Source organism: Hesperophylax consimilis, chromosome 10, assembly GCF_061612785.1.
Source record: "Hesperophylax consimilis isolate HC1 chromosome 10, BYU_Hcon_1.0, whole genome shotgun sequence".
NCBI lineage: Eukaryota > Metazoa > Arthropoda > Insecta > Trichoptera > Limnephilidae > Hesperophylax > Hesperophylax consimilis.
In genome coordinates, this window is record NC_142845.1 from 29,149,787 (window position 1) to 29,172,859 (window position 23,073).

The 23,073-nt window shown below is 31.8% G+C and overlaps 1 protein-coding gene across 1 annotated transcript in view; it reads left to right on the top strand.

Moving 5' to 3' along the window:
* LOC149420584 (uncharacterized) overlaps window positions 1-23,073 on the top strand; it is a 298,862-nt gene that overhangs the window by 199,901 nt on the left and 75,888 nt on the right. The window contains exons 3-4 of the mRNA XM_089636389.1: window positions 1,460-1,595; window positions 10,092-10,183. Of these exons, the coding sequence (XP_089492515.1) occupies window positions 1,460-1,595; window positions 10,092-10,183 (228 nt within the window). The remainder of the gene's footprint in view (window positions 1-1,459; window positions 1,596-10,091; window positions 10,184-23,073) is intronic.

A 23,073-nucleotide genomic window follows, 5' to 3' on the forward strand; every position in this document is an offset into this window, starting at 1 on the left:
ATAAGGGCATTACGAATTTTCTTGAAAATTTGTGAAGAGTTCGCGCACGAAACTAACATGAAATTTAAACAAAAAAAAGCAGCACTGTTAATTATCAAATACGGGGAAGGTCCAAAATACATCACTGCTGCCTTTTTGAATGGCGGAGGCAACTAAATATTTAGTACACATCATCACAAATAAGTTAACTGAAGATAACCCCGTAGACAGACAGGGGCGAGCACTCAGTGTATAATCAAATATGCTCAGTAGAAGATTTCAGCTTTGCAGCTCACAGATGAAAAGGACGCTCTTCTCAGCCTTCTGTACTAACCTGTACATGTGGGAGCTCTGGGCCAACTACACAAAGAGAACTATGGAAATGTGCAATATAATAATGCATACCGTATGCTGTTTGGATTTCTCAGGCACTACAGTACATCCTCTATGTTCGCGGAAGGACAAGTTCCCGCATTTGCAGCCTTAATGAGAAAAAAGGGTTGTAAGAATGTGATGAAATTCTGTCAGAGTTCAGATTCGAGTATTAAAGCGCATTGGAAGAACTAATCGAGCGATTGGTGTCATTTTATTTATTTAATCATAATATGGAAACATATGAAACTGCTTGCGGTTTAAAACCGACGAATGCTACTAGATTTAACCGTATATTCCATATTTTTAGGTTATCTAATTTTTGCATATTATGGCAAGCAATCACTCAAAACGTTTTAGCAAACTTAGCACAATATGCCAAAAATCGCTCTAGTGGTTGGCCCCAATAATTTTCAATCCGACGGATCAATAACGACAAGGAAAAGTTAAATCGATTATGTTTCCTTATTTAATGCATTTATATTTATATTGTTAATTTACATTATATTGTTACCCACCTCAGAACAGAAATCTTCTATTGAGGCGGGTTACTTTCATGTTTCTAATTTTGATTATGTTTTTGCAATAAACGCCCGGGTTGCCGGCAATTAAAAATATATATATATATTTATTTTTCATTTCATACCAATTTCTTTTTCAATTTTTATTTATGAAAATTACTAATTTGCATATAATGTTTTTACACACTACGGGGATATGTGGGATAACATTATCATCCTCATATTCCGGAACAAATAAATAATTATTATTTTTAGAAGTCAGCTTGTAAAATTTAATCCATGAAAGTTCTGAAAATCACAAGCTTAAAAATATTATCTTAGTAACAGGGAATAAATTAAATTAGAATTTAGTTTACATTTAAACATTTGGTGATATGTAGTTTGTGGTAATTTTCTTCGGGGACGATCCGACAAAGTAATGTAATGTGAAACTAGAACAGTGTGGTTTCATAATTAACGCTCTGTATCCACCGTACTAGTGGAAGTAAAATCCGCCGGTCCCTATATTACTGAGCCGCTTCACAAAATACTTTTGTATTGTAAATATATTTTGTAACTATTTGCTATTTTGTTCTTTTGGTTCTTAGGATCGGTCAACGTTGTTACTTAACCCAAGTAGTAACCCTGGCCCTGTTGCCCGTGGTGGCCCTCATAGTCCAGAACTGTTCCTCCATGCTCAGGGTCTCCATGGATTACGACGATGCCGTCTCCATCAGGAATGAGGTCAGTGAGACACCACTATATTATATTAACCTCTAACTTCCAGGGATAAGTTAAGAACTATCTACGATCTAATTATCACTGGGTGAAATCATATTTGTATAACAGAACTCAATTAGTTCTTATTAATGGATACAAATCATCCCCTATAATTGTAACTTCCGGTGTACCACAGGGTTCAAATATTGGCCCCCTGCTTTTTCTTATATTCATAAATGACCTTGGCTCGAAATTAAATTGTGATTATGCTTTTTTCGCCGATGATCTTAAAATTTTTCGTAAAATCAAGTCTGTTTCCGATCATCAACTGCTTCAAAACGACCTCGACACACTTAATAACTGTTGTACTGTCAATGATATGCACTTAAATGTTGAAAAATGTTACATTTTAAACTTCACTAGAAATAGAATTATGAAGGATTTTTCTTATATTATTAATAATATTATTCTCAAAAAAGTATCTTTAATAAGAGATCTAGGAATCACTCTTGATTCTAAATTCATATTTGATGTACACATTAACGACATTAAGTGCAAATCATTAAAAATGATGGGATTTATTCATAGAATATGTAAACCTTTCCAAGATCCTCAATCAATTCTAACTCTTTACAATGCCTTAATTAGAAGTAAACTTGAATATGGAAGCTCTATTTGGAATCCACATTACTGCAAATATGAAAATATTGTAGAATGCATTCAAAAAAAAATGCTAAGAATGTTATCCTTCAAATGTGGATTACATGACCATCTTAGAACATATGACGTACGTCGTGATTACTTCAAGATTGATACACTTAAAACTAGAAGGCAATTGACTGATCTCATATGTTTACATAAAATTATTCACGGTCAACTTGATACTACATTATGTCTTAGCAATATTAAAATAAATGTCCCCAATTCGCATTGTTTAAGACGCCATAATATTTTTCACCTGAATACATTTATAAATAATATCGCCTACTTTAGCCCTCTGACCCAGATGTGTCGACTATATAACAAGATAGAGTGTGCTGAAATAGATATTTTCGTCGATAATTTGTACGGATTCAGAAAAAAAGTTCTGGCGCTATTAAAAAATATTAGCTAATTCATTGTGTCAATTTTCTCTCTATGCATACCTCTCGTATTTCTTATGCCTCTTACCACTTGTAATAATGTATAATGTAATGTGTTACTTGAGCGAGCTTGTATATGATTGTGTATTTTATTTTTTGATGTTTTTGTTTTCTATTTGTATGTATCTGTACTTAATTGTATGTATCTGTATTTAATTTTTTGTATCTTTATTTAATTGTAGATTTTTGTAATTGTACAATAACTGAGTTTTTATAAGTGGATTGTTCTCACGTAAGTGTGATCATCTGTAAAACCCAGTATAAATAAATAAATAAATAAATCTGACCGCAACAATAAGTCAAGTCAAATGCAAACAGTACATCTCGTATACGGCTCGAATAACAACATATTTTAGTAAAAAACTAAAATAATTTTATAATTTATTTACAATATGCATTTGATTAGATGAAAGTGTTGCGCAATTTTTATTTTTGGTTCTCCTGCTTGGTACTAAATATGTTTTGCTGAATTTGTACCAATGTTAGTAAATAATTCAAAAATAACATCACGTAACAGCATCACAGAGAGAAATATTAAATCCACGGAATTGAAGCTAGCTAACAAAATATGATTTTATTACAACACAGTGGCATTTTCATCTTTGGCTGTTTATCTCATAAATCTAAATATTTATTTGCTATCGTTATTTCCATGTATCATTAAGGCTTCGTTTAAAGCAAGGCTGCCCAACCTTTTTAACAGTTGGGCCAAATTGACGATTTTGAATCACTGGCGGGCCACTGAATACCTGACGGTTCCTATTTCCATGGGGGGGGGAGGTTGTTAGAGAATTTCTATAAAACATAATTCCTCACAAAAAAAATTCAAAATGAGTACTCCCCACCAAATATTTGAAATCCATGGGGGGGGGGGGGGTTGTTACGGAACTTCGCTGAGAAAAAAATCCGCGCACCCAAAAACATCATATATGATTCCCCACAACAATTTTTCGAATTCCATGGGGGGGGGGGAGGTGGCTACAAGATTCCATTTCGGACGCAAAAAATACTATATCAAAACCGGTGTATTTTTGTATAAAAAGTAAGTTCAACAGGTTAGATTTTTTCGTCGCTGATTCTCGGTCTGAGTAGCCCAAATAGCAATACTTTTTCAAATTGGCGGATTGGCGGGTTTTTTGAAAATGGTTCCTGCGGGCCACTTATAATTCGTTCGCGGGCCACATTATGGCCCGCGGGCCTGGGGTTGGGCAGCCTTGGTTTAAAGTATTTTCAACAATTATTATCTAGATAAATAGCGCCTTTGACAACATTTTTTACAAAACTTGTATCAATGTGCGCAGTGGGTTAAATTTCAGTCGGATATTGTTTTAAATTTACTCTTGAAAGTTTCGAACAAGGGCACTCTTGCTTTGTTGATATTACAAAGTTCCAGCAGTAAGTTTTTGAGAACATTTCCATCTCGAAAGGCAGACGACAAACAATGCAGAAAACTTTGAATTAAAAATTCCTAGTGGTTATTTACCGTCACGTATAGACTTTAGGTAGGTTTTGTGCGACAGTATTAAGCACGATACAATTTTGTCGTTTAGATTTTCTACGGAATCCTAGAAGGCTGCTGCTACAAGCACGATTGTCTAAATCTCTCTAGACAGATCACGTCTGTCATTTTTCATCTTTGATTAATGATTGGTATGTGAGACCCCCCTCTGCAACATCACTCTATATAGGTTTAGACTGATGTTGAGAAACAGTAAAACTTTTGTTTTTGGTACAGAAATAAGACATCTAAGGACTCATAACTCTTCTCCTGCTCGAATATTTACGATAGTGTCGTCCTTACTAAATGTGTGAATGTCAAACTAACAAATGAGAGACCATTTGCAGGAAATAGCACTTGGTTTGAGTTATAGCCAAAAGTCACAACTATTTCCTGTCGATTAGGGCTTTATTGCTCCTTTTCACAACAATTTTTACTAGTTCTAACCCTCTTGCATCTCTGTCTTCTATTTTCTTACTCGATAATACCATCTTAATCGATCTTTTTCTAACTTTGTTAATTTTTGGTATATTTATTTTTCCATCTTGTATTTTAGAGTATTTTTTACTTGTGATGTTATTCCCATTTAGATGTTATTTGTTTAAAAAAATCAACATGTAAAAGTCCAGCTGGGCGTGAATCAAAATACATAATTGATATACTCATATGTTTAATCATCGACAAACTCTTTGGGAAATAGATTTCTATTGTACCAACAAATCTCTAATTCTGTGGGCAAAGATGTGAATTTTTACAAAACAACTACATAGGTAAACAAAGAGATTTTGCTTGGAGCTCGTGGGAATACAGAGTTTTGTGAAAATAGTATAGGACAGGTCCAGTGGCATGCACAGAATTTGGAATCAGGGTAGGCAGAAAGGAAAACAGCAAATTCATAGAAAAAAATAGCAAAAAATATACTTACCACACTATATGTAAGTAGGTATTCGCTCAGCGAAATTTTTTGCTGAGAATGGCTAACCAGCTGTTTCATAAGTCAAATCATTCACCTACGCATAGTACAAGCCTGTCAGTGGATATATGTATAAAATGTCCATATTTTTTAGCCAACATATAATATTATCATTATTTCGTTATTAGTTGTGCTATTAATTAGAGGTGCCGACAGATGGCACTGATTGCTATATTTGCTGGCCGTCGCAATTTATTCCGAAAAGCTCTGCCTATTTAGATACTGACACAAACGAGTTATACCATGAATGTGCACACATCACGTACATATTTTGTGTGGTCTAATATAAACATTGACTACTTCGACGTGACTGACGTTTGACAAACTAAGGACGGATTGTTTCACAGAACTTGAACAGTTATCAAATTTAATATTCAAGTTTTGTTAGTATCCAGGTATTCATTTAATATCCACGGTAAAAATATACCATACACAATAATTACATGTCACAGAATACAAGCATAATCAAATTAAGTCATAATTTGAACAAAAATAAAAATTAACTGTGATTTAGAATTAATTTGATCATAAACTGACGACAAAAAGTATAAAATTAAAACAAGCTCTAGAAGGAGATACAAGTCCTTAACAAAATATTATAAAAAATATGAATAAACTTAGGTTTAATTAATAATGATTTAAAATAGCCGATAATAATGATATTATAGCCTTTTCGTACCTACGTAACGTGATACAACCGTTCCATTGTAAAGTATTACCAGAAATTCAATACAACTTTCATAGAAATTACAAACATATTTGAAACTTGAAATTAGATGATTTTTTTAAAATCTTTGAAACATTGCGTCCTTAGTTTCTGCTTTTGACACGTAATAGTGTGCGGTAGGTATGGTGCGCGTAGCGCTGCATTTCGTAGCAGGAACTTGTATCGCACGTATTAGTAATGATTGATTTGAACCATTTGGATCTACCGCATATCTAATGGTTGAAGGAAGATAAATATATTAATTATTATAAGCAATAATTATTCGCCTGAAATACCCATACAAATGAAAATATCTCCCGAGCGAAATTGAATTCCGCCGACGGGAATTGAACCCACAGCCTTCTAATTACCAGTCAGCTGCTCTAAACCACTAAGCTACATCACCTTTTTCCAAACCCGTAAAATAATTTACTAGTATTTCATTCAACAATTATTGCCTATTATATATTTTCACCTGTAAACAACCAACTTTATTTTAATAGGAAAGGCTTTGTTAGTCTTGAAGTTCCCACCAGATGTCTACATTTGTTGCTGAAATATTATTTTATTATTATTATTTTATAATGGCAAGACAAGGTTTTTTCATGGATAGCACAAAGGATTACAAATTATTATAAGCAATAATTATTCAGCTGAAATACCCATACACATTGAAAATATCTCCCGAGTAAAAAATGTTTCCATGACGTAATATATTTTGGAAAAAATAAATAGCACCTGCTGCTTCGAGCCACCATTATTGGTGTGCGCTTTGGATATTGGCTTCCCTTAAAGAACTTGATAAACATCCCATAACCAAAGTTATAAGATCCAACTGTGACCTAAATCTAGTTACCTAAAAATGTACTTGTATAAAAATACTGTCAATGGAAACCTTTCAAAACAAGTTTTATTTAAAGAGAAAACAAATTTAGATAAAAAAAACACGTACATAATATTGAAAATAATTATCATTTTCCAGAAAATTTGTCGAAATGTTCCTACTTGATATATTTAGAGGAACTGAAGAAAATCCTTCGATAATCTTTCACAAATTCTCGAGTAATTTTAAAGAGAGATTTCTTAAAAATTCGGTGAAATTTATAAATGGATTCCAATAACTATAACACAGTAATCATTAAATCATCATTACTTCAGAGTGAGATACTCAGAGCTAAGAATGTTCGATGTTTAAAAAAAGGTTTTTCTTGCTTTTATATTCAGTAGGGTACTTGGAAATAAGTTGTTAATCAGTTACTAAGAACTATTGTCGGCTTATCAATTTCAGAAAAACGTGATTTAAGTCTAATGAAGTCAATTTATCCTGCTTTTCATCTCCTCAGGCCTCTTATTTTGACAGAAGTTCAGGCATTTATGCTTTGCAATAATATCCAAAAAACTATATATAAACGAAAGGTTATTATTTTATATAAAAATGTTTTTTTTGATACATTCAAATTTGAAAGCAAACATAAAAAATATAAAAATAGCTTACTTTACGTTTTTCGAAACTAAAATTACTTATGACGAAATAATATGTAAAAACAAACGAATTATACTAGACAAATGTATTTTAAACGTTACTGTCACGTTTTTGTGGTTTCATATAAAAATAATTCATTAAAAAATCATTAGTATTATTTATTATCATCATTATCCTCTCTATGATTACGCGGAATTTTTTTTTTATTTTTTATGTTAACGGTAATCACTCAAAAATGATTACTGTTAGTCTGATAACAAAAGAAATGCGAATGATTTATCTGCTAATTTAGTAGTAAAAATGTACAAGTTTTCCAGTGAAAAAAGTTCGACTGTAAACTTTTGTTCTAGGAAATAACTGTAAACTGTTGTTTACGAGTAATAATAATTCGTACTGGAATTAGGAAACTAGGTAAAACGTTGGAAAATGCTTTCACCTCATGCAATTGCTCCTTTTACTGACATTTTTGAATGTATTTCAAAGAATTAAAATGATTACAGTTAGCGGATTTTATCACTGAAAACCTTCACACGTTTTCCTAACTACCTTCACTGAATTTACAAGTAAATTATTTGTGATGTTGCTTGAGTTAGCGACCCAAAAATTGAGGTAGCGGGCATTTTTGAGTGTTGGTCGAAAAAAATACTTTTCTTTTAGAACATATTTGTTTGTCTGATTATAAAGTTTTTTTCGTTATCTACCATATTCAATAAAACTTATACCACATTACTGCATACATTTTTCTTTGTGGTTTTCCTTTTATATTTATTCGTGTAATACTTCATCATTTTCCTTGTTTTTTTTTAAGTGAAACTTCTTTACGTGCGTTATGCAATTTCGAGGACAGGAGTAAAACCAACTCATGACCGTCATGAAAAACCGTGATCATTTCGCTATAGGAGGCTAGCCAATATTATATACCTTTTTTAGGTCACTCTCCAAACTCAGCTTCGCGGTCTAGAGGCAGAGCGCGCGACTCACGTCGTGAAGAACCGAGGTTCGATCCCCGCTTAAAATATATATTTGTTCTTTTTGTGATTTTTTTAATAATAATTTTATTTAAAGTGATAAAATGCGTTTTTTAAATGTGATAAACGACTTTTAGATATTTTGACTATATGATATTTTGGTCGAATACGTAATAACCGCGGTCTAGAGGCAGAGCGTTCGACACTCGTTATGCAGGACCCGGGTTCGAATCCCATATTTTTATAACTTTAAATTTTTTTTATCAACGATTTGTATTTTCTTTTTGCGATTTTTTTAATATTAATTTTTTTTAAAGTGATAAAATGCTCTCGTGCTGCGACTTTTAGATATTTTTATTATGATATTTTGGTCGAATACGTAATAACCACGGTCTAGAGGCAGAGCGTTCGACACTCGTTATGCAGGACCCGGGTTCGAATCCCATATTTTTATAACTTTTAATTTTTTTTTATCAACGATTTGTATTTTCTTTTTGTGATTTTTTTAATAATAATTTTTTTTAAAGTGATAAAATACTCTGGTGCTGCGACTTTAAAATATTTTGACTATATGATATTTTGGTCGAATACGTAATAACCGCGGTCTAGAGGCAGAGCGTTCGACACTCGTTATTCAGGACCCGGGTTCGAATCCCATATTTTTATAACTTTTAATTTTTTTTATCACATGCTACTTATAAATATGTCAATAGACAGAAAAAAAGAGAGAATGAAATGAGAAGAGAGAGAGAAGAATACTAAAAGTTTCACTTCCGTCGTGCGTAGGCTTGCCACACACTGTATTTTTTATACGCACAACAAACGCTCTGTTACTCTCATAACATATTTATGAAACGCGCTTTTCCTGTCAATCTATTTATAATAATAATGTGTTTTATCATCTTTCCTTTTTGGAACAAATAAGAAAATGATTACCGAGATTTCCTGAAAAATGACTTTCTCATTCTGACAATTTTTAACGAATGTTTTTAACTGTAATTTAAATCCATAATAAATCCATTTTAATGTGTAAATCACACGCGACAAACTCTTTATCTACACATAACAAATTCTTTATACGGTTGTATTAAAAGCATTTTTTTATTTTTTATTTCTTATTACAGCAAATATTTAGTCTTTCTCACTAGGGTGACCTGTGCTGAAGCGGACTAAAGTTGTTAATTTTTATTCTATTTTTTTTCGTTTTTTAATATTTTTTTCAGCCAGATTTTTATTTTTGGGAAGGATCTTGTGGAGTTGTGTCGCTAAATAAATGTATTTTTTCTGTCCAAATGTAGTTTTATGGCTTAGAATATTGTTTATGTCATTGTGATTTGACCTAGCCTGATGAATAAACGCTATTGTAGAGAATTCCGTATTTTTGAATAGTTTCAATAGTATATGTGGTAAATCCAAACTATTAAAAATTTCAATCGAAGGCGTTCTTATGGTTACTTTCAGCATGGTCTTTATGATTCCTTATATATTTATTTTACCTTTATAATTGATATTAATTTCATATTTATCCACAGCAACAACTTTTCCATATAATTTGTATTTCTGATTATACGTTATACGCATATATAATGACTAATTATTATCAAGATGTTGAAGTTGAAGGTGAATACTGAGGGTCGCATCAGGTCCTTCTCATTCAATCAGATCTTATCCTCCTGGAGAGCCAGTGTAAATTAAATTAATTAGGGGATGATGTAGATTTGAATGGATGATAAGACAGGTGTATTTTCAGATAAAAGCGACAGTGGCTGTGGGTGGGGCCGTCACAGCCCTTCAGATGGAGAGGGTGGCCATTGCCTACTACATCTTCAAGGAGGGAACCAGGTACGTTACTTTTAACCTGATTAATATTGATATTTTCATATGATACGGTTGCAGTCACTTCTGACCACAAACAAAACACTTTAACATACAACACAGTCAAAACACTACCGCCCCTAGCGATTAAACTCGCGGATAGCCGCTTCGGACGCGTGTATCAAAAAAAATGGCATACGCGACTTTAGTTTGGATGAGCTGTAACTTTAAATATTAATATAAACTTTAAAAAAAAATTAAAATCTTAATATTGTCTTAATCCTCCTCTCTAGAAGATCATGTGCTGAGGCAAATTATGTTTTGAAAACAGGTGACTTATAAAACTCAACTTTGAGGTTTGTGTAGAGGATTTTTCGTAACTTAACCTAACCATAAGATATATTTTTTTTAATATTGGAATCACAAAATTTGAACAATTTTCAAATTTCAATGTAAATACATAAGTTCAGTGAAAGTTCTTATTTATTTATTATCATACTGTGAAATAACCGGCTCATGATGAAATAGTAATAAACCTAGTTTTTTAACATTAAAAATAGTTCAAATTCTTTGAAACAACCCTTCTTTTATAAGTTCTTTTTCTGATAATCCCAAACCAATTTTATTCGAAATTTGCTGGAATTTATGTTTTCATAAATTGATTAATTTTTTTGAAATTGGTGGGAGTTTCATTTATAAGTTTACGGCTAAAATTCAGTTTTTTTTCTTCTTGCTGTCCAAAGGCAGTACCTATTAAACTTACGTACGCTCATCAACTTACTTTGCTCTAGTCTTATGATTTTGTAGGATGTTTGCCTTCTCATCTTTTTTGAGATAATGAACCAGAATTATTTTTTTAATGGTATTTATTTATGTTTATTTTTTTTAATACTCCATTGCCCAACATAAATACTCAACCAGAGCAATAAGCCAAAATATACTGGTTACTCCCAGTTTTAACACATCTTTTGGACAGAGAAATGTTAAATTCTATGTTAACGAATTATGCAATACTCTACCAAAACAAACAAAAAAATAACGGAAATTAATAAATTTAAAACAAAAATAAAAACATGGCTGAGAGAACAAACTTATATTCAACTTACAAACTAAGACGATGTAAAGATAAATTGAAACTAAATACTAAGTTTTTAAATTACAAGCCGCTTCAGATCAGGAAACCCTATCAGGACAACTTTGAGAAAAAAGAATTTATGGTTTTATTATACTTTATACCTACATCATATACAAACTTTGTAATTGCAACTAATAAAATAAAAATAAAATTTGTTTACGCCAGGATTTGAACGCGGAGCCTCCGGATTGCTAGGTCTTACTCAGCCTTACCCATCAACTGAGGAGGCCTTAAAAGTTTAAACCAGTTGGTTATATACATAAAAAAATTAACATTACTAAATGTATAAATGGTTTTTTCTTAAGTCGAAATAAGTGCTTACTGTTAAAAATTTATACTGAAATGATTTCTGAAAATTTTAAATTTAAGTGCGGGCTTCCTAGGAAAGCTTCTAAATAAAGTAAAAGCTATTTTGGTTGATCGGTGATGTGCTGCGTATACATTTGTAATCCGAAACGCGAGCCGAGCCTCGAAATATGGAAAAGAAACGAAGCAACCGCAAGCGGTGTTTCGCGCCATTCTTTTTTTGGTTTTAGGCATTTCACCCTGAAAAGAGTGCTTTGGTGTTTCGGCTCGCTAATGTATTCGCGCCATAAGACGACTGCCGCTTTTGATAGGCTTTGGTATTCGCCAGTTAGTAAACACACATTGATAGAATGAATCTGACAGCATACAGGCACTATCGCCCTATCAGTATCATCTAGTCTTCAAAAATATCACATAATTACGAATAAGTTGACCTCTTTACAAAGGCGCGCAAATTGCTGACTGAGTAAGAACCTTAACTGCAAATCCTAATTCGGGTAAACAAAAGTTCGGGTTTTTTCCAAAATCGAATATTTTGATACACTATTTAGTTACACACTTTTACAACTGTGTTATAATTTATTCCACTCAATCATTTTTAGGTCGCTACACAAATCGATTTGTAGACGGTTCTATTCAAAACGAACATTCAGACTCTGCGCTGTGGATAATGGACCGCGCTGCAAACCATACTTTACCTTTCTGCGCAGGTTTTCGTTATTTCAATGTGAACCCTTCGGCGGTCAACTTACGACTGATGTCGGAGTTTATTCAAATCATTCCCGAATTCTCCTGGTGCCTCTAGCTTGCCTAAATGATACCCGGATTATAAGTTACGCTTCGTTCTCTTGCTACAAGGAGTGTGTTTTCGTTAAGATGAATTTAAAACTGATATTAAAGATCGTTCAGACTTACTATAAAGCCACAGATACACATGTAAGCTTTTGGCGAGTAGCTGGCATGCTAACTACATGCGTGATTGTAAGCCAGTATACACTGGACAGATACAGGCATGCTAGCTACTTATCCCTTTCCTAACGGCTATGAGAAAAAAGTACAAAATTAATGGTTTTTTATGAGATTCTTAATAATATGTTGTAAAGGAAACACATAAATTTTTTTTAGATTTTTATTTGCATTCTAGGTATTATTACTGTGACCTGGACTAATTTGTACCGTCAGGAACTTTGTGTATCATAGTAATGTGTATAATAGGAACTTTTAATACATAGGTTTTTTTTTTTTAAACTTATTAAATCGTTAAATAAATATTAATAGTTATAAATAATTAAAAATGAATCTCGTGGTATTCAGTAAAGAAGTTTTTCTTTTCATTTAGACATAAGAATACATTGCAGTGAGAACATTTGAGTGAGGCTTTGACTGTATCTTCTTGATGCTGCATACTTCGCATCTGCCTCTGTTTTCTACAAAAGTAGGCCAGTGTATGCCTCTGTTACCCAACCTAACATCTTTCAATGTCGAATAGTTTGCTTTGCGCCTTTTAGATGGGCCGGGCTGGGTTGGTTTTCCCTCGATAACCTTTTTTTCTTGTCAAGATCTTTTTTTGTCATCAATCCTTGTGCAACTGACCGTCTAAACTCTTTTACAGAAGTATTTTCAAGTATCAGCCCATGAACAACATATGCATTTACAAAAGCTATATCCAGAACTCCCCAAAACAATCTGTGCCACCATTTTGGAGACTTTCGGTCTACACAGTACAAGGCCCTCAATCTGTCAGCTGTATCTACACCGCCCATGTAAGAGTTGTAGTCTTTGATAGATTTTGGACAAGATACTGTCGATTTGGATCAATTTTTTTCTTTGCGAGTTACAGTTTCTTCTTCGTTGCCATGAAAATTCGAAGCAATATTTACGACTTTATTGTCCTTCCATTTCCAAAACCCGATGCCCAAACTAGAAAATCGATAGTCACATTCTCCACGTTTCAATTTAGAGTCAGCTAACAGATTGTTGGGTACACCCTTACGATTAACCCTCATTGTTCCACATCCGTAAGTTCTTTCAGTCTTCAGTTTTTCCAGTAGAGCTACCGATGTAAAAAAATTGTCGAAGTAAACTACTTTATCCTTCCCCCAGTCAGATTCTGTCAATTCCAAAACAACTCTTTCTCCTAAAGTGCAATCGGAAAATTTTGCATTCATTACTTCGTCTTTTCCTTGATAAATCATGAATTTTTTTATAAAACCTCTTTGGTCAGCCAGACACCATAGCTTATAGCCTCTCTTTATTGGTTTCATCGGAAAATATTGTTTCAAGACTGACCTTCCCTTGAATTTTATCATTGATTCATCAACACTCACTTCTCTCGTTCCGTGGTAGCACCCTTGAAATTGTTTGTTCAAAGCATCAACTATAGGTCTGATTGTGTATAGTTTGTCTTTGCAGTTAGGAAGCAGTTGAGAGTTATCATTGCAATGGATGTTGGACAAAATAATTGCAAATCTATCTCTGGGCATGGTCTTGCTTACCAAAGGATTGTTCAAATCAGGGGCCGACGAAAAATGATCTGTCCATGAAGTTCTAGTATTGTAGGCCATGTAAAAGTTCATTCCAATAAAAGCCATCAGTTCTTCCTTTTTTAGGTTGAGGACCTTATCATGTTGGACTGCATATAAGTTACTTTGATATATAATTATATCCAGAATATCATCAATGAAAACTAAAAAAATATCGGTGGGTGTATTACATCCAGCAAAACATTCTTCGACCACACCCGTATTTGTAGAATATTCTGGAAGATAAGTTTCTAAATCGCGTTTTTTCCATTTACGATTCGGCTCAATATTCTTCTTCTTTTTAGATGGTATCAAAGCAACAGTTTCTGAAGAACCGGAGGGTAATGCGCATGGACTTACTTCTCCATTTACAAAACTTCACAAAATTTGAGGAATTTTCTTTGATCTCATTTGTAACCTCAAGTTCAGCTTGATCTAAAGATTGTTCCAACGCTTCCTCAAAAATTTGATCAAACGTTCTAGATGTATGTAGTTGCATATTTTCTTCGTCAGACAACTCCACATCTGAATTCGCATCGCAATCCGGAAGGTCTTCTAAAAGTAATGCTTCAATCAAAGCATTATTTTTTGAAATATCTATTTCGAAGACCTGAAAAAAGCGTAAAAAAATTGTACGGGACGATTGTATAAAAAAATTTATTTTTAAAATACCCACATGAGGTAAAAATTGCGAGGCGCATATGACGCCGTTCTATTTGTATAAAGAACATTAACTTTAAATTCAGTAAATTTAAATGATTCACCTCTTCAAGGCATATAAAATTCTAGTAAATCAAAAAAAAAATTAAAAAAATTGTTGTCTCATATGCATTCGTGGACTTGTTCGATATAAAAATAATAAATTTCACTCATGTCTCAAACAAATAAAGTATAACAAGAAGTTACTGACGGTACTTATTAGTCCTTAACGATTTTTCGAGTTATTCAAACACTAATAACTAGAATTATGCACTAAAAACACATTTACTACATAAACAAAACCTTAATTTCCAAGTGTAATAAACAATAATGGCACTTTCCAAGTAATAACTATTTTTAAATATTTTCTAAAACAACAGCACGTCACCACGCATTACGGTCGTCGTTGCGAAGACTTATTATTTGCCCTATTTGGCGCCAAATCGCCGTATGTCAAATACTTTGCTGTTATTGGCTAGCTAGACGGTACTAGAAAGTATCGTCAGGCTTAGCAAAGGTATAGACGATAATTCGGCATAGATTTTAGGCAGGAAATCAACAGGTACAAATTTGTACCGTCAGGAAGGAAAGGGTTATATCTCTAGTTTCGTGAGTGCAGCTGGTTGAGTTGGAGGTCCCGAAAAGAATCATTTGTAAAGCGGCCAACCCGTATTCCACAAGCACTGATAGCTGGTATAGTGCGTAATGAATTTCAGAGTCGTTTCATCGTCCCACCGAGCCTTTTTGATCGCGAAAATTCAATATGCAAAAAACCAAAAAGCTGGGTTCACTCCGATAGCTATTGGCAATGCATTCACACAAGCTGCGCGTCACCCACCACTTTCTCAGACCACGTGCCACTGGCATACAAAAATGAATGAATAATAGCTACTAGCATGAAAGCAGCGACACGATACACCTTCCACTGACACGCTGAAGACCGCTACTGGAATGCTTTTGAGCAAGATACTGCACGTGTATCTGCGGCTTTTCTGTCTTATTTACTTAATATCGAATAAAGAACCTACTCGGAGTTTTAATAAAAAAAAAACTTTCCCAAATCATTTCCCAATACTAAGAAATCATTGGTGAAATGGTTTTTTTCAAGGAATGCCTTTATTATTATCAAATAAAGAATTTTTTCATCCGAAACGCAAACTCCAACAGGGTGCGAAATTAGACAATTGAAGTAAACAGATTTTTTAGGAATGTTGGGGCGGAATACGAAAGGTTCTGTAACCTATATCTATTTGCATAAGGATGGCTGCAATTTCGTTATTTATTCAGGCTGCGACGCCCGTAAGGGATGAAATATACGAATAGGAATTTTGAGATAAATTTAAAAAAAAAAAAATGTTAACACATTGTTATATTTAGCTTTCAATGTTTTCACATTTTAACAATTGCCCTAAAATTAGTCCAAAACTATAATTGAAATATAATCAACACACATTATTACGACCCAGGGTTACATTTACTTTAAACCTTTTAAACAATCATATACATAAACCATGTAGGAATAAAGGTCAAAACGTTCCTATTAGTGTTCAAATACATATAAAAATAGGTTGCAGATGTTAGCCACTTCCGCTAGTGTGTATTTCTCTTATTTGAAAATTTCTCTACAATAAAGTTATTTCAATAAATGAAACTAACACGTGACATAACTTAGGAAACAAATGGTAAACCATCACACATACAAGTACAAAATCGAAAATAAACGATTTCCATAATAAGGAACTTGGGTGAAATGCATAATAGCTTAAAAAAAATTTCGTACAGATCAACAAACGCTGATTCTGAATATATAAGTTTTATTATACAATTGTACGTAAATTTTAAATCGTATATTAAAAATTATTAAAACCGTAGGAGACATAAACGTCCTATGATTGTTCTGATATATCTTACTTTATGTACACGGAGAAATCTTACTGATATAAAATATTGTTAATTTATTAAAAATCTGAAATCAAATTATTCGTTTTCCTGTTAAAAACGGCACTGCGGGCCTAAAACAGTCAGAACACGTGCTGTTAAAAATTATAATATTTTCACCTCTCGTCCATTATATTTATTAGAACAAGACCATCTGCCTGAACACGTGTTCTGATTGACTAATATTTTTTTAGGAAATGTGCATGTTGTCACATTTTGAACAGTATTTTGATTAAAAAAAAGCCGTACTTATATTTCTCCGTGTATAATATGGACTGATGAATGGAGTCATACATTAGGATATGTAACCAGGAAGTAGATCCAAAAAGTCTGAGAAGTTATTTTTATTTTACATCGACAACAATCGACAACAATAATACCGCTGTACAGAAACACGCTGTGAATTTCGTTCCTGTTTAAAATCAAACAAGTAAATATTCTAAACGTATTTGACAAAAAATAGTGCACTAATATATACGGAATTGCAGTAGCAGTGTAGTAAAGAAGTGTCAAGCTGTACTAGTACATCTGTAATAACCTAAATCCGAATTTTTGAAAAAAAAGTTTGCTCTCAAAACATTTGATAAACAGCGATTACTCGGTAATAGGCCAGTGTTGAACTCAGTTTGTGTGTGTGTGTGTGTACGTGCTACGACGTTCGACCGCCGACCAACATCGTCCACGCAGGGCCGCTAAACCTTTTACCGCTCTACATTTCGAAGCAGTACCATGGACACCAGTGACACCTTTTCTTTCATCTCTGCGGCAAACCAAATTATAAATTCCTTACAAAATACTATAATGGACCCAAGCAATAAGTTTACAAAAGAACAAATGGGGAAATTGTCACCAAAACTCACAGAACTGCTAGGGAATATAAGCCTTGTTGCTACCAAAATGGGCTTTCTGGAGAATAATCAACCTGCTGATATAAAAAAACAAAAAAATATAAAAAACAAGTACAGTATCTTAATTACTCCAAAAAATAAAGATACATCAACAGAAATACAAAATAAAATTCAAAGGCACTTTAAAACCAGCCAATTAGGAATATGCATTGAAGGCATTAAAAAAATCTCCCAAAATCGAATTGTAATCGATTGTGTTAATAAAGAAGACACTAAAAAACTACAAACTTTAATTACTAAAGATCTACATGATATTGACTGCAAAGAATTAACAAAGAAAAAACCAACAATGATATTCAAGGGAATTTTCAACGACTTTATCAAAGAAGATTTTACTGACGATATCTTGAACAAAAATGAGGATATCAAAATTGTAACGCAAGAAACAGAAAAAAATTCTATTTTTAACATAAAAGCAATAATTAAAAACAAATACAATGACACCGCTAACTACATAGTAGAAGTAGACAGCACAACCAGGAAGATTCTATTAAATAAAGAAAAAATAAACATTGGCTACCAGCGAGTTACGGTTGGCGACGCCTGCCCAGTAATACAATGCTACTTCTGTCTACGTTACGGACATACATCAAGAAACTGCAACCAGAAAGAGAAAAACAATTCGCCTTCCTGCTCGCACTGTGGAGCTGCTCACTTGTTCAAAGAATGTGCCTCAACAAATCAACCGAGGTGTGTAAACTGCACTTTTCAAAATGAGAGATTTCAACTGTCATTTCCTACCAATCATAATGCGAATGATAAAACCAACTGTTTATATTATAAAAAAATGCTGGCATTCGCACAACAGAAAATTGAATACTAATTTGGATTCAAGGTATATTTTTCATAGTAACTCATGTTTATTGTCAATATATTATGCATGTACCTGCACTTTCAAAATTTTAAAAACTAACAAAATTAATAATGCTATGACATATTCTTTAAAAAAACATGATGTTCCCTATCAATCTCCAGTATATAAAACAAGTATACTTACTATTAAAACTGAAAATTCTAAGAAATATTCAAAAATGATACTAACAATCAAAAAAAAAATGTCCATAATCAAACGAACTGTCAATATTACAAAAAAATACTTGCTCTCACGGAACAAAAACTGGAATATTGTTATAAATTTTAAAGATGTCTATAAAAATATTTCATATCTATTCTCAATGTCTTACAAATACGCATGTACTTTTGAATATCCACAAGCTATAAAAAATAATAATAATATAGTCTATACATTAAAAAACCGACAAATCTTTCATCATTCTACATACTTTAAAGTCAGGATATATGTATTTAAAACCAAAAAATTTAAATCATTCTCTATATATAAGATAAAAAACCTAAATATTTTCTTCATGATAACACATCTCTACTTACTACACTTTTATGTTTATTTTTACAATTCATTACATCTACGTTCTACATTTGTATATTCCTACCAGAAAATAGAAAATACAATAACAATCCACAACTGCATTTATCGAATGCTAGTAAATTACAGAATACTAAAGTCTAATTATAGATATATTAATTTGTCAAAATTATTATTATATACATTACTAATCCATATATCATGCTGCCAATATTCTATATGCAATAAATCTCTACACTATATGTTCACTTATACTATTGATATATTCTTACAAACGCTTTTTTTTATTGTAATTATTATAAAAAGAAGAACGAATCAAATTAATTATTGCTGTCAATTAAACAAACACTCACTATGTCTCCGAGTATTATCTAAACATAAAATAAATCTTATAGAAAAAATCAAAACCTACAATTTTAGATATGAACTGAAATCGAGCAAGAATAGTGTTACACTAATTATGAGCATTATTACTTATTCATTTACTCGTAGAATTTTATATACATATTTTATCACACCTAAATAAATACAATGGAAAATTTTAACTTAAGCGAAATTGATAAAAATCTAAATATAGAAGAATACGTATGTGAAGCAGCCAGTGAATGCAATAAGATCTATGACAATATAATAAATAGACTAACAATCTTACACCTAAACATTAGAAGTATAAATAAAAACATGGATGAACTTTTGGTATCCCTAAATACATTATGTTCACAGCCAGATTTCATAATACTATCCGAGGCGCACATACATGCAAACATAAATATACCAATCATCCCAAACTACAAAAATTACAATACAAATTATCAGATTAATAAAAATAGTGGAATTGTAGTATACGCTAAAGAAAAATTTACTGATATCAATATTACCGAAATACACATATGCAAAGCAAACTGTTTGTCATTAAATTTTGTTTTAAATAATATGCCATTCAATATAATCGCAATATATCGAACACACAGTTCTGATGTACCTTTATTTATAGAAGAATTTAAAAAAATACTATGTAACAAAAACCATCTAAATTGTATCGTAATAGGTGATTTAAATATTAATATTGGTCCTAATAACCACTGTAAAAATAAATTAGATTATATAAATGCTATGAATGAAATGAACTTTATATCATGTGTAAATAATTTCACAAGAGAATTTGCAAACCAATCGCCATCATGCCTGGACCACATATGGAGCAATATTAAACACACAGAAAAAATTAAATCTATTATATGGAAAAATGATATAACAGATCACCATACAAATATTTTTATTTATGATTTCAATAAAAACTTAGGATTAAATGACTCTAGAAAAAATATTGACATAATTTCCAAATTGAACAATGTAAAATTAAACAATAAATTAAGTAACGAATCTTGGTCCTCAATACTAAATTGCCAAAACCCAGACATGTGCGCAAACTTCTTTGAAGAAACTTTAAATGCTCATATCGCAGACTGTACAACCTTTATAAATAATCAACCAAGTTCTAAATTAAGGCAAATCAAACCATGGATTACGCAAGGATTACTCATATCTATCCGGAAAAAAGAAAAACTTTTCATAGACACAAAAAAAACCCTACCAGTAGCCAAGTAAAAAACGAATACAAAATATTCCGGAACAAACTCATTAAAATTATCAAAGACACAAAAGAAAAATATTACAGGGAGAAAATAATCCTCACAAAAGAAAACCCTAAAAAAACATGGAACACTATAAATGAAATAATGAATAAAAATAATAAAAATAAGTCTACAATAAATGTCATAAACAATAATGGAACTAACATAAATGCTATCCGTGAACCAAAAATGTGCGCAAATATTTTCAACAAATTTTTCGCTACCGTCGGTCAAAAACTTGCATATAAAATTGACCAAAATTATCAACCTGATGACATACATGAAGATAAAATAACAAATAGCAATCTTTCAAATTTTAAACCGACTTCAGAAAAAAATATTGAAAACATAATACAATCACTTAAAAATGGTAGTGCGCCAGGATACGACGGTATAACTACAGAAATCTTGAAAAAATACTGCAATTTTCTAACCAAACTGATTACGCATATAATTAATGTAAGTACTAAATACGGAATATTCCCGTCTAACTACAAAAAAGCCATTATAATCCCAGTATATAAATCCGGAGATCCAAAAGAAGTAAACAATTACCGCCCAATATCCTTATTATCCAACATTGCAAAAATACACGAAAAAGTAATAAAAAAACAAATTACTGATTATACAGATAACCAAAAAAGTATTAACCCTAGTCAATACGGTTTTAGAGATAAACTTAGCACACAAGACGCAATTGCAGAATTAACTAAGATTATTTACAAAACATTAGATAGAGGCAAAAAATGCTTAAGTATATTCATTGACCTCAGTAAAGCTTTCGATAGTGTCTCACATTCAAAATTAATTAATAAAGTAAATAATATAGGAATTACTGGCAAAGCTAAAACATGGTTAAAAAGTTATCTCTATCAAAGAACTCAACAGGTTAAAGTAAACAACGAATTAAGTGAAATAGAAAATATAGATTTTGGAATTCCACAAGGAACTGTTTTGGGACCTTTACTTTTTATAATATATGTTAATGAACTTTTTCAACTCCCAATCATTGGAAACATCATATCTTACGCAGATGATACAGTTATAACTATTGAAGGAAATTCATGGAATGAGGTCGTAGTATCAGCTAATAATGCAATAAATATCGTTAAACTATGGTTTGACGAAAATTTATTGACACTGAATGTCGAAAAAACCCATTTTATACCTTATAGCCTAACAGGGAATAACTCAAATGTAAATCTAAACATAAAAATTCACGAAAGAAATTGCCTCCTTAAATTCGCACCCTGTAATTCAAACTGTATAAACATTAGTAGTAAAAAAGAAATAAAATATCTTGGAATAATTATTGATAATAACATTAAATGGAAAAGTCAAATAAATTCCACAGTAGACAGAATGAGAAAACTAATCTATATATTTTTTAGACTAAGAAATATTGTATCATTAAAAATACTAAAAGATATTTATTATGCATTGGCGCACTCTGTCCTACAATATGGAATCGTGGCTTGGGGGGGGTGCATATAAATCATCCCTACTCCCACTGGAAACTATTCAAAAAATACTAATAAAAATCATCTTAAAAAAGCCATATTACTACCCAACTATAAATGTTTTTCAAGATTTCCCGGTTCCCCCACTTACAAAAATTTATGACAAAATTGCACTTCTACAAATACATAAAGATTTCTTTAGTAAAAATAATTTACCACAATTGAATATTAGCAAAAGAATAATATCTGTTGGAGGACTAACCGTGCCACTAGCACGAACCACAACAGCACAACATCACTATATATTCAAGGGTGTAAAATTATTTAATAAATTACCCCTTGATATACGATCGGAAGAAAACTACGAAAAATATAAAAAAAAAATTAAATTAAAATATTCTTGTACCACCTCATAACTTTACTTATTGTTTAGAAATATGTTTTTGCCTTTTAAATTCTTTGAATCATTTATTAACTAACCTATATTTTTATTACTTTTATTGTTATTTTTTGTGTTATTTTTTGTTTTATTACTAATATTTTTTGTTTAATTTAAACAAATGTAAAAATATTTTTGTTGTCCTCTCCTAAACACAAGCAGCTGCTTTATTAGGAGAGTGATTGATATATTTTTGTTTATATTGTTAAAAAAATTGTAACCTTGTTTATATGTTTCAATAAATAAATAAAAAAAAAAAAAAAAAACATGTAAATAACAACAGTTCGAATTCTGAGAATATGTTTTATGTAGAACGCAAACAAATTTGTTGACAGTTTCTGTTAAGAAGTTTATCTCATATACTTAAAACGCACAACAAGGACAAATGATAACTGATTAAAGAAGGCGGCAAAAACACAAATATGAAACAGTGGATTACAAAATTGAGAGAACAATGGAATATGTCAAAAAGTTTCCAGCAGCAGGGAACAA